At 43.6% G+C, this 16086-nt stretch overlaps 1 protein-coding gene across 1 annotated transcript in view; it reads right to left on the bottom strand.

Moving 5' to 3' along the window:
• The window catches only part of LOC137426264 (putative serine/threonine-protein kinase MARK-C), a 30724-nt gene extending 21816 nt beyond the window's left edge, over positions 1-8908 (bottom strand). The window contains exons 1-3 of the mRNA XM_078775322.1: positions 8825-8908; positions 7932-7980; positions 3098-3163 (exon numbers count right to left, since the gene is read on the bottom strand). Of these exons, the coding sequence (XP_078631448.1) occupies positions 3098-3163; positions 7932-7980; positions 8825-8827 (118 nt within the window). The 5' untranslated portion in view covers positions 8828-8908. The remainder of the gene's footprint in view (positions 1-3097; positions 3164-7931; positions 7981-8824) is intronic.
• Positions 8909-16086: the final 7178 nt, after the last annotated feature.

The raw sequence follows: 16086 nt of genomic DNA, 5'->3' as shown, positions 1-16086 counted from the left end.
GCAATTTTGCCAATGCGGATTCTCAAAGACCACTTGGCCTTCCAAAATGTCCTTGCATCATAATAGTGCACCTGCATTGAAGTTGTGCACCTGATATTTCATTAGTGTCCACAACCTACTTTTTAAGATTGTGACCTAATTAACAAAACAAATCTTTTTGATCATAGCTTGGAATAAGTTTCCTCCGATTTTCATGATGTTGGACTTTATGGAAAGCCAAGCAGTGATGCGTGCAGGATGCCTCCACTCAGTGTTTTGGGAGTTCATCTCAGGCGGCCTCATGTCACCGATTAGGCCGCAACACAGAACCCTGGGGGCCACCTGCATTAATGTTATTGGCTACAGAAGGTTGAACCTCATGCCACACAAAAATAAAATGGTGCACAACACAAGACAGTGGTCACAGACAATTGTTTACAACATGCAGGCTGTAACCTACGTATTGTCGCGTTCCTGGCGATTAAAATCTTTACCAGGAAACAGATTAGCGGGGCAAGCTTTAACTCTGGGGCGACGATCAAATGTGGACTTTATATATGCGGGGGAATAAAGGGGAGGGGAAGATGAAGGGTTGTCCGCCGGACCTGTTGTTCGCCGACAGTTCCCGAACCTGCGAAAAATAAACTCAAACAAAACGGGTTTAAAATGTACAAGGAAATTAACAAAAGGATTTTTTTGAAAGAAAATACCGATAACAAGAGAAACGCGATGGTCAAACTAAATTCCTATGGGATCCTTCACACCAGACATAACGGACAAATCTATATATATATATATAAACGCGAGTCGTCTGTGTGTGTGTGTGTGTGTGTGTTCAGTTTTTGTGTGTCTGCGTTTTATTCAGAGATGGCTGAACGGATCTTCATCAAACTTTCAGAGGTTCATCAGTGAGTGCCTGGGGGTGTTTACGGCCAAAAATTTTAAAAATATATATAAAAAAATAATAATAATAATAATAATAATAATAATCGCTCGACAGTACCTAAGCCTTTTTAAATTAATGACAGTTATATACAAGTACACATTCGCATAAATAAATACAAAACAATCACCAGACATCTGAATACAAATAAATCAAACTATTCCGGAAGTGTGCGAATTTGGTAGTGCGGCTTCTTCTTCTTCCTGATCCGCAACACTTAACTCAAACGCAGAAATGTGATGAACGCCACATTCACCCACCAGCATATACATGAACCCCCTTCCTCTCTTGCCTCCTTTCCCCTCCCTCCCCTCTCCCCCCCTTCCCTCCTTCCCCCCTCCCCCCCTTCCCTCCCCTTTCCCCACCTCCCTGCCCCTTCCCCCCCTCCCTCCCCCTGCCCCCTATCCCTCCCCCTTCCCCACCTCCAACCGCTTTTCCCCCCTCCAACCCCTTCCGCCCTCCCCTCCGCTGTGAAGGGTAAAAGGCAAGAGAGAAAATGTCGGTCCGAGAGTTATTTTAACGTTGGGTCATGACATCATCGGTGCTTCTCTTCCAATGACCACAGGCCACCACTATTGTCCAGCTCTCCACCAATCAGCGCATCGCTTCTTGCTCGCCCTTCTCTCTACCAATCAGCGAGTGCCTTCTTACTCTGCCCTGGCCAATCACGGCTCCTCGGGGCGTGTCTTCGGCCTGCTCGACCTCGATGTGTGCTTCCCAATGGTGTAATTCGCGGCAGTGCTCAATGTCCTGGCTTCCTGGTGGTTTTTATTGTTATTTAGTGTGGTTTAATGTCCATTCTAACTGGTGTCTATGGTGCGGTGCCAAAAAGGATAAAGGATAGATCACTGAGGTTTGATGAACAGGGGAATTAACATAATCCCTACAACGAGTTAACACAAGGGCCATCCTCGTATGGCCACAATTATTCACTCTTACGTGACAACCGGCTAAACAAAACTTACTACATGATGATGGTTCCTACCCGACATCCGGAGCATGTTAATTTATCCGGACATAACACAATTCACTGAAAAGAAAATTCACATTTTTTTCTGTTGCTTCATGTGAAAGGTTCTAAAGCCCAGGATTTAATCAGCACATACATTAAAAGTAGCCTGATGTAAGAAAAGATAATAATCCAAACCTCACAGCAGTTGTACAAACTCATACAAAGCATATCTTCACCAGGCTAAACAGTTTACGTTTTGTAACCCACTGATAGGCCGGATCTGGATCCAGACCTGAACCAAAATCTAATCACCTTTTTCTTGTCATCTACCCAATCCTTCCACCTTGTTTTGTTATAATCCGTCCATAACTTATTGAAATATTGTGCAATATATAGTGCCTGTAGAAAATCTACACCCCTTTCAAATTTTTCACCTTTTGTTGCCTTGTCGCCTGGAATGCAAATGCATTAAATCAGACTTTTTCCACCTTTATTTAGAAATCCTACATCGTACCCCACAACTTCCAAATAAAAAACAAATTCGGCAAATTTCAGAAAATTTATTTAAAATACAAAACGAGAATATCTTGTTTGAATAAATGTTCACCCCCCTCATAACAGCAATTGTAAATTAGCTCAGGTGAAACCAATCACGTTCAAAATCATACACCAAGTTAAATGGCCTCCACCTGTGTTCAATTGTAGTGATTCTGATTATTTTAGAATAAAATCAGCTCTTCCTGTTGGTAGTTTTTTTGCTGGGTCGTGCATTTCACAGCAAAGACTCAACTATGAGTACCAAGGAGCTTTCAAAAGATCTCCGGGATAAAGTTGTGGTCCGGATCTTCACCAAAATTGAATCAATTCGTCTTTGTCAGACACCCAAACCTGTCAACCAAATTTCGTCCGAATCCATCTACAACTGTTTGAAATATCCTGCTCACAAACAAATAGACAATCGGGCAGGGGTGAAAACATAACCGCCTTGTATTAATGGTAATAATGTTTTCCATATCATCTTAATAATGTTTTCCATTAAGTTATATCAGCTGATGTGTGGTGGATTCAATATTATATTTATTGTGCATTGAGCAGATTGGTGTACAAATGAAGCCACGAAACAAAGAAAGTCAAAATGATTTAAGATTACACATGCAGTATTACATGGGTTCAAACAACAGCAGAACAATGTCAACAAAGAACAATGAAAAAGGGAAACTCACCTGCTAATACAAACTCAGTGACCATGAAACAGTGATCTTCATACTGCTTCACACCCAACACTTTAACTACGTGGGAATAGCAGAGTGGAAATAAGATAAACATTAGAAAGCTCATTCCGAAGTTCTCTTTCCCCGTTTTGCCTTTAACTGTGTTTCAGAAATGTTGTTTCTCAATTAAAGTTTTCATATTTCCTAACACAATCATAAACTGATGCGTTCATTTTAGAATGAATGAATGATCGTTTTAAGGCCATCTTCCCCGCTAGAGCGGGGGTTGGCCTTGCGGGCCCCATGACAATCATGGTTCCCTGTTTGAGGCAATGTTTTTATGGCCGGATGCCCTTCCTGACGCCAACCCTTGGTCGCCTCTTACGATGCGCAGGGATACGGTGTACCTATTCTAAATCGGGGTACACACCGTGATCATTCATCCCAGCAAGCTGGTACTCAATTTGCCGACCTCGGAAGGATGACAGGCTGAGTCAACCCCCCTGGCGTTAATTCAGCGATCGACCGGGATTCGAACCCAGGATCGTAGGATCCCAAGCCGGCACCCTAACCACTGAGCCAACACCAGGCTTTTTAGAATTTTTCTCTTGAATTTTTAGAATCTTGAATCTTTTCATTTTAGAGTAGGCACGAAAAGGACACTAAATGAAATTCTCTCATCTCTTCCTGTCCAGGGTGGAGTTCCTCAAGGCAGTGTTCTGGGCCCTGTGCTTTTTCTTATCTTCATCCAAGATCTCTCCGACTCTCTGGAAAATCCTCTCTACATCTTTGCTGATGACTCCACCCTCTGCTGCTCCATACCTCATCCCTCAGATCGGCAGTCTGCAGCCTTTTCACTCTCTGCAGACCTGGATAAAATTACAAGGTGGTTTCTGTCTTCCACCGACTCCTCTCAAGCCTTTTTCCCCCTGCTGTCTGTGCTCTGTCCCCCAAATATCCCTGCAGGATACACAAGGTCTGCTAGTAACATCTGGTGAAACTGCAAAATCAAGAATCACTGCTCACCTTCACCCTTTCATTCCTCTTTTTTCCTGCCTCTCGAACAAACTCTCACGCTCTCTTCAATCCCTCTCCTCCCTCCAGGTCTTCAAAACAGCTGTTCACCACCATCTCATATCTTCCCCTATCCAAAACCTTGATATTTTCTACCCCCGCCCCCCCCCCCCCCCCCTTAATCTATCTCAAATCCACCTCCTTCAAATTCCCTGTTTTCTTTCCTGAAATCCCCTGCAGGTTCCAACTTGTTTATCCTGTGTACCCCACTCCTGCCATCTCTCTTCCACAGATCTCCTGATGTCCCTTTTCCCAATTGTTGTTGTGCTTCCTTCCCTACCCCTCTTGTCTCCCGCTCCCTTTATTATACGTTATATGTGTTAGGTCTTATACAAGCCTCGAGTAAGCATACAAAAATAGGCCCTTAAATGAACTCGAATATTCTGGAGAGTATGGTGATGACAGAAAACGACAAACTTCAAAATGGATTAAAAAACCAAGCAGAGAACAGAAAAACCACGCGTCTGCTTGCACGTTCAATGAACCAAAAGGGAAGATCTCAAGATGAGGGCTGGCAGGATGGATTAGAGGGATGCGCAGTTGCCGTTGAGATGTGTCGCTCGGGTTCAAATCTTGGCCCAGCTATAAACTGCAACTTGGTATTTGGACATGCATGGTGTTCTATCCATCGGAAGCACATCAGGCCAGAGGACCCATCTGCCATCATTGGCCGTTGGTGGACGTTAAAGACCCCACAGCATCAAGCTGGAGGACTCCCACAACATGAGTGTGTCAGTAATCATCACCACCATGAACGGAATGGAAATTCCTGCCACCTCCGTTGATCAACTACGTAGTCTGGGCAGCTGTCTTTTCAGACTTGGGCAACAAACTTTCCCGAGCTGACCCCACAGGATGGTGAGAATAATAGCAACTGTAAAAGCGCTGTAGTAGTAATAGTAGTAGTAATAGTAATTGTAGGAGTAGTAGTAGTAGTAATAAGAGTAGTAGTAATAGTAGTAGTAGTAGTAGTAATAGTAGTAGTAATAGTAGTAGTCATAATAGTAGTAGTAGTAATAATAGTAGTAGTAGTTGTAGTAATAGTAGTAGTAATAGTAGTTGTAGTAATAGTAGTAGTAGCCGGCGTTGGTGGACGTTAAAGACCCCACAGCATCAAGCTGGAGGACTCCCACAACATGAGTGTGTCAGTAATCATCACCACCATGAACGGAATGGAAATTCCTGCCACCTCCGTTGATCAACTACGTAGTCTGGGCAGCTGTCTTTTCAGACTTGGGCAACAAACTTTCCCGAGCTGACCCCACAGGATGGTGAGAATAATAGCAACTGTAAAAGCGCTGTAGTAGTAATAGTAGTAGTAATAGTAATTGTAGGAGTAGTAGTAGTAGTAATAAGAGTAGTAGTAATAGTAGTAGTAGTATTAGTAATAGTAGTAGTAATAGTAGTAGTCATAATAGTAGTAGTAGTAATAATAGTAGTAGTAGTTGTAGTAATAGTAGTAGTAATAGTAGTTGTAGTAATAGTAGTAGTAGCCGGCGAAGCCGGTGTTGTCAATGAACGCGTACGTATTATGCTGAAAAAACAGATTATGCTGGATCTCTTGGCTTGAGAATTTCGAAGATTTGACACACCAAATTGCTCAATGGAGGCCGCCATCTTGCGGATGCGGAAGTATGCATAACAAATTTGAAAAAAAGTTCCATAGGAGTTTGTTTCACCCGTCTTTGTTTGATTCACAATCTTATGCACCTCTAATTTGTAATTAAAATACTTTAAGACCAACCTCGGCCCGCACGGGCCTGGTTGTCTTCAACGAAAATCGTCACCAAACACCGGAACCAATGAGATTCGAGCATTTGAAAAAATACTTCAAAGAAGCGTATTACGCGTTTTGGAGGCTGAAAACGGCGTCAAATATTCTAAAATTGACGAAGAATTATTTTTTAGAAATATCGCGGCAGTAGGGGATAGTTTTTCACGGCCGGAAATATCCGAAGTCGAGACGGAATTCACCGAATTAATCAAGAAGGAAATTTTATAAATTTTAATCTCATCCAGAATGCAAATGGTGTCATTTTAGGTCTGAATTTGCGAAATTTTGTGAGCTGACCAATCAGCGATCAGCTTAGGTCAGCCAATCAGCGCCAGCGACACGGTTTGATTAACGACAGCCACACATTGCCATTGAAACGGCGCTATCGTCTGATCTGTCGGCACTGATCTTACTGCAAGCTAACTTCTTCTGGTGGAGGAAGCCGCAGTGCCCGGAGAGAACCAGTCCTGACAGCGACTGAAGTTAGAAGACTACACACATGCTGTGAAAACGTATATTAAGCCCAGTTAAAATTTCTTAAAATAGGCCCTAAGCTAGCACATCGTATAGTTACTTCCTTAAGCTTCTTGTGACATTTATTGTATGTAGGTATTGGGGAGGACTGTCTGCTCTTCTCTTTTGCCAAGTCTTACCAGGTACGGTACCTACTACACCTACCAACTACCTAACCCACTGATGCCATCGTGATGGGTAAAATAGTGGCAAGAGGCTTTGGCTTCGCCGGCTCATTGCGGCTTTGCAGTCGGGTACTAGTAGTAATAGTAGTAGTAGTAGTAGTCGTAGTAGTAGTAGTAGTCGTCGTAGTATGACATGATGGATAACAAATCAATGAATGGTATATAATTAATTATCTACAGAAGTCCTCATGCTCATGTTCATTACGTTGTACACTGATACAGGTGAGTAAACTTTTGTCCCATCTGCAAGCATTAGTTGGTGGACATTATAGCTCCCCTGATATATGTTGTGTTGTAGCGACCCATGGGTCCCCCAAGCGAGACCAGCAGCAGAATCTCCTTGCTCCAGCCGGTGACGTCACCGGCGGACAACCTCGGCGCCGGGGTGGCTGGTCACGTGACCACCAAAGCGTGCCGTGCGTGCGGTTACCATCCTTTGCACCTGTCGGTCACGTGACCACCGAAACACGCCTCGCCTAAGAGGCGTGGCTTTCGGTTTCGGTTGTGCTTTCTGGTTGTGATATATATGCAGCCCGATAAATGGGCTTTGACGGAGTTCCTGAGTTGGGTTTTACAATAAACATCTTCTCGGACGAGTTTGTGTCTTGCCCGTCACTTCGTCCGTCTCAAGCAAGAGCTCGGCTCTTCAGTGTCATGTCATAGGCTAGGCTTTGGCTCCACATCATGTCATACTACTACGACTACTACTACTACTACTACTACTACTACTACTAGTACCCGACTGCAAAGCCGCAATGAGCCGGCGAAGCCAAAGCCTCTTGCCACTATTTTACCCATCACGATGGCATCAGTGGGTTAGGTAGTTGGTAGGTGTAGTAGGTACCGTACCTGGTAAGACTTGGTAAAAGGAGGAATTTGTTCCTTTGAGATGGCATTTGCTTTAGTCTTTTATAAACCGGATACAGAAGGTGGTTATCGCAGGCATTTGCAATTTGTTCAGGGTGCCGGTGAAAGCTCACTTCACAACATATATCAGGGGATCTATAATGTCCACCAACTAATGCTTGCAGATGGGACACTCAGCTGAACATCAATCCAAGGGACGACACACTTTGTAATGTAACGTTCAACCTGCGAAGCACTAATCTGACAGTTTACAGTTGGGTCCTGTCAGAGGAATGATTTTATAGGAATATTACAAGGAAATGTAGAGGTTGATGGGCGATATGGGATTTGAATGTGGGATTTCAGCACTGTGAATGGTGTGTCACATGCGAATGTCAAAAAAGGCAAATCCAAATGGATTATTTGTATTGTAATCCATGAAATGCACACTTACCGATATTCGGATGGCTTAGGGAACTGAGCAAATGAGCTTCTTTCAAAAACTGAAATCAAACAGCACAGAAATGTGTCAACAACAGAGCAACCATCTTCCCGACTTTCATAGTGAGGATATTTCATGCATTTGTTATACCAGCAACGGGACCCGCCCTATGGGCGGGGCTTCAATTGGGAGGCCCAAATGAAAAGGTAAAATATCAGAAATTGAAGGCTTTTTTATTTTAAACGATTTATATAAACATCCGTTAAATCATATCACACGCAAATCATCAAAATCTAAACAGTATCTTACTATAATTCACCAAATGTCCCACATTCCACACATCCACACAATCACGTGTACGGATGTTACATGTGTGTGCCGTGTGTGTGGATACGACGCACGGGTGGGAGGCCGGAAGCAAACAGGCAATGCAGATACGGCGAACGCTAAAGCATGAAACCAATAAATTCCACATTCCTGTGGCACCTTCAGTCGCACGTCAGACATGGACAGCAAGTTCGTGAAGGACTTCCATGAAAAACGTACCCGTTCGCAAACAAACGGGTGCGTTCACGTATCGAAACATCGATGATCGATGGAAAGACTCGGACAAGCACAATATTTCCAGTAATAATTCAGTATTTTGACTGACAGAACGGTGGATGGCAGTCAAAATAAATCGAGGTCTGGGCGACACTTAATCTTATTGAGACTTCGGATACGATTGCTCAATATGTAAAGGAAACTCTTTTCAACCCCTCAAAACTCAAAATAAACGGTTTCCAGAGTGTCGCACTCCAGCGTGTCCTCGTTTTTTGAAAGTTCAAATATGATAACCCCATCCCTACCGAAGCGGCTAGGGGGTGGGGGAGGGGTTATGTTATTAACTTTATGATTATTACTACCATAGCAGAGTGCCTGTCCGACAAGTGATCTTGTCCCAAGCATGCTGCACGTTCTTCTGACACATCCCCTTATTTGGGCGGTGTATAGTATAGGCAACACACCGCTGTCTTTATCGCTCCCAATAAATAGAAAAAAACAACCAAGGTTACGTACACGAAGCAAAAACATAATATGTATTACTTATGTGCATGTATAATAAATACATCACGCTTATATACTTCGGGTAATTCAAATTTCAACCCCACTCCCGTCTCGGTCTCCCTCCTGCCTCCTCCCAAAGAAAGAAATTTCCGACACTCGTGCACCGGCACCCGCACCCGCAGACGCCGGGAGTGGCAGGAAGGGTCATTCCTCTCTGGGGTATATAGATTACAGTCGATCTATGGGTGGGTCTCAAGAACATTGAGTGTGTGTTCATTTACCAAATTTTTTGTGGAGAGATCGCCAATGGTTTAAGCATTTGAGCAAGCACTCCATTCAAAACCGTTAAGGAACAGCTGGCTTGGCAAGCGCAAGCTAGCTGCTTGGTAAAGGAGCACAACCCGCCTTCTACCTTTCGGTTTCGTATGAAACAGCAGGAGCGAGTTTCAAAAGTTCGGTACGAAAAATGCCACTGGCAGAAAGGGCCATGTTATTAATCCAATATTTGTGGGTTATATAGAGTACAGTAGATCTTCGCTCAGTTCTGTAAGTAAACCTTACTTCACGGATATCGGGATTCCTCCAAATTTCTTCATTTAGTGTTTATAAAGAGCATTAGCGACTGTTTAAAAAGCTAAGCATACGTGTTTGTGGTTTATAATATTTTTCCTTCCTGCAGAAGCTGTTGCTCCCAAACGCCATTATAACTCGAAGCTATTTATACCGGTATACGTTATCACTTATCACTGCAGGAATTTGGGGAAGTGGGACATTATTATATTAATATTGTTTTTGTAATAACCATAACAATATGCAATTATCATTAATGTTGTTATTAAAAGCGTCTTTGGAAAAACGCCATGATAAAATTATCTTCTTGTTTGGAAAAACACCACGATAAAGCTAATTTAACATTGATATACACCTCAACATGCAAACCCATTGGCGGCAATGGCGGGGAAAACCCCCCTTGCGGAGGGGGGCAAATGAATGCGCTACAACCTTCATTATGTAACCCTTGGTCATCCTGTCAAGTTTGGTTGAGATTGGATAAGTAACGACGGAATGTATTGGCGTCAAAAATTCATCAGACAGACAGACAGACACGAAATGGCGTATTTTAGTATGATGATGGGCGAAAAATATTCTTCCCAACCCGATGGAATCAAAGAAACTTCCACAGGCACAACTTCGTTGATCCCTGAACGTATCAGCTTCCTCGGGCAATTCCTCTCGGAGTAGTAATTGATACATACATACACACATACGCCATAGCTCTGTTAAAATCTAGATTACTATTCTCATTTGTGGGGTCAACCAGGGAACCATTTTGGTTGAAGTCTTTCACGAACTGACTCACCAGACATTGAGACACCAGTTTAAAGTCCATCCTAAAGATGGCGCACTTTCTAATGAAACACCCTGCCTGAGAATCACCGATATCGTCGGGTTCAGTAATCAAACCAAGACGAGACATGTACAATTAGGTCTGTTCATCATGCTCATTCACACAAACTCACCTTGTTCCAATGACGTTTCTCTTTGGGAATCTTCACAGCAACCTGAAAGAAACAAAAATAATCTTTTCAAAGAAATCCACATGGAAGCGTGAAAGCATGTATATTTGGTTACAGTTTCAAACAAAAGCAAAGGTGAGGCCACCGTCACAAACCATTTACTCAACATAGGTCGTGGCAATAATACGGTAGAGTTCGTGAGGGTGAGTTTCGTCACATTAGCTTCTGTCGATATTTCGTTGTCATGGATACAGTTGGTCGACGTTACGTTTTAACGGTGTTAATCTCAATTGAAAATGTTCACTTTGGTTGAGATCATGAAGAGTGCAAGCAGATAGAAGACGAGTGAAACTGCCCATTCCTCTTTCCTCTCCACCTTTTGACAAATAAATCAAAGTATTTCACTGTGCAACATCCAAACCTCTCCAACACCACGCTCAGCCGTACCTTAATTCCAGAAGAGACTTCCTTTGCAAGGAAAACTTGTCCAAAGGCTCCTTCACCCAACAACTCGCTCATCTTCGTTTCAGGAATGGGACCAGAAAGAAAATGCATAAACACGCCGAGTCAATCACAATGCCGATTACAAAATACGATGACAACAACAAAATATAGAAATGAGAAATTGTTTAAAGAAATAATTAATAAAACGCGAAGTTGTGCCAAAGATGAAACAAAAATCTCGAATTATCAGGTAAACAAACCAGGTATACGAACCTGAAGATCCTCCCATTCAAATGACAACGCCATTGCTATCAATGTATATCACAAAGACAGACGAAAGATAATCTATCACAAAACAATCAGCACGGAAAGTGCAGAGCGACAAGTAACCTGTGCTTCGAGAACAGGACAAGAAACTACTTTGTGATGTCACAGGACAATGACGTCACTGGTGACGTCACAAAGCCACACGCTGAATATCATATTTTATCACCATTTATTTTTACCGTCAATAATTACTTGGACATTTAGCAACATCAATTTACTGCAGAATGATGCACGTTTATTTTTATTTTATTTTTTTGAATACAAGATCGAGGCTCGTGTAAGCGCTGACATTGATCACATTGATCACAAAAAGACAAACTGACACATAAAACATAAAACATGATAAAGGGAGCGGGAGACAAGATGGAGAGCAGGGACATCGGGAGATCTGTGGGAGGGAGACAGCTTGGGGTGGGGGGGAGGAGGCATGGGAACGGGGTGAGGGGTGGGAGAGGTAAAAAAAAAACACATGGACACTGCTAGGACTTCCAGGAAAGAAGTCAGTATTTCAAAAAAGTGGATCTAGAGTGAATTAGAGAAGATCAAGGTTTTGGATGAGGGAAGATAAGAGATGGTGGTGAACAGCTGTTTTAAAGACCTGGAGAGTGGAGTCATCAGCAAAGAGATAGAGGGGATTTTCCAGAGAGTCGGAGAGATCATTGATGAAGACTAGAAAAAGCACAGGGCCCAGAACATTGCCTTGGGTAACTCCAGCCTGAACAGGAAGGGGGAGATGAGAGAAATCAATTCAGGGCCACACGTTGACTACGATCAGAGAGGAAGTCCGCAAGCCATTCGTGGAGATTTCCATGGGTATCAGAAGAGGAGAGTTTGGTGAGCAGAGCGGGGTGCCAGAACGTATCGAAGGCACGTGATATGTTGAGGGAGACAGCTCTGATTTCTTGTTTGGCATTGAGGATCTCCATCCATTGTGAGACAGTCGAAGCAGCATGTCCAGAGTAGAATGACCTGGTCTGAATCCAAATTGATAATCCGAGATCAAGCCATTGGAGAAGAGGAATGATTTGATGTCAGAAGCGATCAAATACTGCACGTTATACTACAGAATCAAACGTTATATCAAATACTGCAGAACAGTGCACTTTTTATCAAATACTTCAGAATAGTGCACGTTATATCAAATACTGCATAATCGTGCACATGAAATCAAATACTGCAGAATAGTGCACGTGATATCAAATACTGCAGAATAGTGCACGTGATATCAAATACTGCAGATTAATGCACGTGATATCAAATCCTGAAGAATAATGCACGTGATTTCAAACACTGCAGAATAGTGCACGTTGTATCAAATACTGCAGTTAATCAAATACTGTTTGGCATATGTGTTGGTTTTTGCAGTTGTATTGGTTTGGCGCACGTGTTGGTTTGGCATATGTGTTGGTTTTTGCAGTTGTATTGGTTGGCACCTGTGTTGGTTTGGCAGATGTGTTGGTTTGACGGATGTGTTGGTTTGGCAGATGTGTTGGTTTGACGAATGTGTTGGTTTGGCGCATTTGTTGAAATGGTGGATGTGTTGGTTTGGCGGATGTGTTGGTTTAGCGGATGTGTTGGCTTGGCGGATGTGTTGGTTTGGCGGATGTGTTGGTTTGGCGGTTGTGTTGGTTTGGCAAAAGCATTGGTTTGGCGGATGTGTTAGTTTAGCGGATGTGTTGGTTTGGCGGTTGTGTTGATTTGGCGAAAGCGTAGGATTGGTGGTTGTGTTGGTTTGGCGGTTGTTTTAGTTTGGCGGATGTGCTGGTTTGGCGGTTATGTTGGTTTGGCGAAAGCGTTGGTGTGGCGGATGTGTTGGTTGGGCGGATGTGTTGATTTGGTGGATATTTCGGTTTGGAGGAGGTGATGGTTTGGTGGATGTGTTAGTTTGGCGGATGTCTTAATTTGGCGGATGTCTTAGTTTGGCGCATGTGTTTGTTTCGCGGATGTGTTAGTTTGGTGGATGTCTTAGTTTGGCGCATGTGTTGGTTTGGCGAATGTGTTAGTTTGGTGGATGTCTTAGTTTGGCGCATGTGTTTGTTTGGCGGATGTGTTAGTTTGGCGGATGTCTTAGTTTGGCGGTGGTCTTAGTTTGGCGCATGTGTTTGTTTCGCGGATGTGTTAGTTTGGCGGATATCTTAGTTTGGCGCATGTGTTTGTTTGGCAGATGTGTTAGTTTGGCGGATGTCTTAGTTTGGCGCATGTGTTCGTTTGGCGGATGTGTTAGTTTGGCGGACGTCTTAGATTGGCGCATGTGTTTGTTTGGCGGATGTGTTAGTTTGGCGGATGTCTTAGTTTGGAGCATGTGTTTGTTTGGCGGATGTATTAGTTTGACGGATGTCTTAGTTTGGCGCATGTGTTTGTTTGGCGGATGTGTTAGTTTGGCGGATGTCTTAGTTTGGCGCATGTGTTGGTTTGGCGGAGTTGTTGATTGGGTGGATGTATTGATTTGGCGGATGTATTCGTTTGGAGGATGTATTGGTTTGGTGCATGTCTTAGTTTGGCGCATGTGTTTGTTTGGCGGATGTCTTAGTTTGGCGCATGTGTTTGTTTGGCGGATGTGTTTGTTTGGCGGATGTGTTAGTTTGGCGGATGTCTTAGTTTGGCGCATTTGTTTGTTTGGCGGATGTGTTCGTTTGGCGGATGTCTTAGTTTGGCGCATGTGTTTGTTTGGCCGATGTGTTAGTTTGGTGGATGTCTTAGTTTTGCGCATGTTTATGTTTTGCAGATGTGTTAGTTTGGCGGATGTCTTAGTTTGGTGCATGTGTTTGTTTGGCGGATGTGTTGATTTGGCGGATGTGTTGGTTTGGCGGATGTGTTGGTTTTACGCATGTGTTGGTTTGGTGGATGTGTTAGTTTGGAGGATGTGATGGTTTGGTGGTTGTGTTGGTTTGGCGGATGTGTTGGTTGGCGGAGTTGTTGATTGGGCGGATGTGTTGTTTTGGCGGATGTGTTGGTTTGCCACATTTGTTGATTTGGTGGATGTGTTGCCTTGGCGGATGTGTTCATTTAGCGGATGTGTTGGTTTATCGGATGTGTTGGTTTGGCGGATGTCTTAGTTTGGCGCATGTGTTTGTTTGGTGGATGTGTTAGTTTGGCGGATGTCTTAGTTTGGCGCATGTGTTTGTTTGGCGGATGTGTTAGTTTGGCGGATGTCTTAATTTGGTGGATGTCTTAGTTTGGCACATGTGTTTGTTTCACGGATGTGTTAGTTTGGCGGATGTCTTAGTTTGGCGCATGTGTTGGTTTGGTGGATGTGTTAGTTTGGAGGATGTGATGGTTTGGTGGTTGTGTTGGTTTGGCGGATGTGTTGGTTTGGCGGAGTTGTTGATTGGGCGGATGTGTTGTTTTGGCGGATGTGTTGGTTTGCCACATTTGTTGATTTGGTGGATGTGTTGCCTTGGCGGATGTGTTCATTTAGCGGATGTGTTGGTTTAGCGGATGTGTTGGTTTGGCGGATGTCTTAGTTTGGCGCATGTGTTTGTTTCGCGGATGTGTTAGTTTGGTGGATATCTTAGTTTGGCGCATGTGTTTGTTTGGCGGATGTGTTAGTTTGGCGGATGTCTTAGTTTGGCGCATGTGTTTGTTTGGCGGATGTGTTAGTTTGGCGGATGTCTTAGATTGGCGCATGTGTTTGTTTGGCGGATATGTTAGTTTGGCGGATGTCTTAGTTTGGAGCATGTGTTTGTTTGGCGGATATATTAGTTTGACGGATGGCTTAGTTTGGCGCATGTGCTTGTTTGGCGGATGTGTTAGTTTGGCGGATGTCTTAATTTGGCGCATGTGTTTGTTTGGCGGATGTGTTAGTTTGGCGGATGTCTTAGTTTGGCGCATGTGTTTGTTTGGCGGATGTGTTAGTTTGGCGGATGTCTTAGTTTGGCGCATGTGTTTGTTTGGCGGATATCTTAGTTTGGCGCATGTGTTTGTTTGGCGGATGTGTTAGTTTAGCGGATGTGTTAGTTTGGCGGATGTCTTAGTTTGGCGCATGTGTTTGTTTGGCCGATGTGTTAGTTTGGTGGATGTCTTAGTTTTGCGCATGTGTTTGTTTGGCGGATGTGTTAGTTTGGTGGATGTCTTAGTTTGGCGCCTGTGTTTGATTGGCGGATTTGTTAGTTTGGCGGATGTCTTAGTTTGGCGCATGTGTTTGTTTGGCGGATGTATTAGTTTGACGGATGTCTTTGTTTGGCGCATGTGTTTGTTTGGCGGATGTGTTAGTTTGGCGGATGTCTTAGTTTGGCGCATGTGTTTGTTTGGTGGACGTCTTAGTTTGGCGCATGTGTTTGTTTGGCGGATGTGTTAGTTTAGCGGATGTGTTAGTTTGGCGCTTGTGTTTGTTTGGCGGATGTGTTTGTTTGGCGGATGTGTTAGTTTGGCGCATGTGTTTGTTTATCGGATGTGTTAGTTTGGCGGATGTCTTAGTTTGGCGCATTTGTTTGTTTGGCGGATGTGTTAGTTTGGCGGATGTCTTAGTTTGGCGCAAGTGTTTGTTTGGCGGATGTGTTAGTTTGGCAGATGTCTTAGTTTGACCACGTGTTTGTTTGGCCGATGTGTTAGTTTGGCGGATGTCTTAGTTTGGCGCATGTGTTTGTTTGGCAGATGTGTTATGTTTGGTGGATGTCTTAGTTTGGCGCATGTGTTTGTTTTGCGGATGTGTTAGTTTGGCGGATGCCTTAGTTTGGCGCATGTGTTTGTTTGGCGGATGTGTTTGTTTTGCGTATGTCTTAGTTTGGCGCTTGTGTTTGTTTGGAGGATGTGTTAGTTTGGCGGATGTCGTAGTTTGGCGCATGTGTTTGTTTGACGGATGTGTTAGTTTGGCGGATGTCTTAGTTTGGCGG

The sequence above is a fragment of the Myxine glutinosa genome, chromosome 4 (assembly GCF_964187855.1).
Source record: "Myxine glutinosa chromosome 4, kmMyxGlut1.1, whole genome shotgun sequence".
Taxonomy (NCBI): Eukaryota; Metazoa; Chordata; class Myxini; order Myxiniformes; family Myxinidae; genus Myxine; species Myxine glutinosa.
The sequence above is the reverse complement of the archived record's forward strand: the minus strand, read 5'-3'. Positions and strand labels throughout refer to the sequence as shown.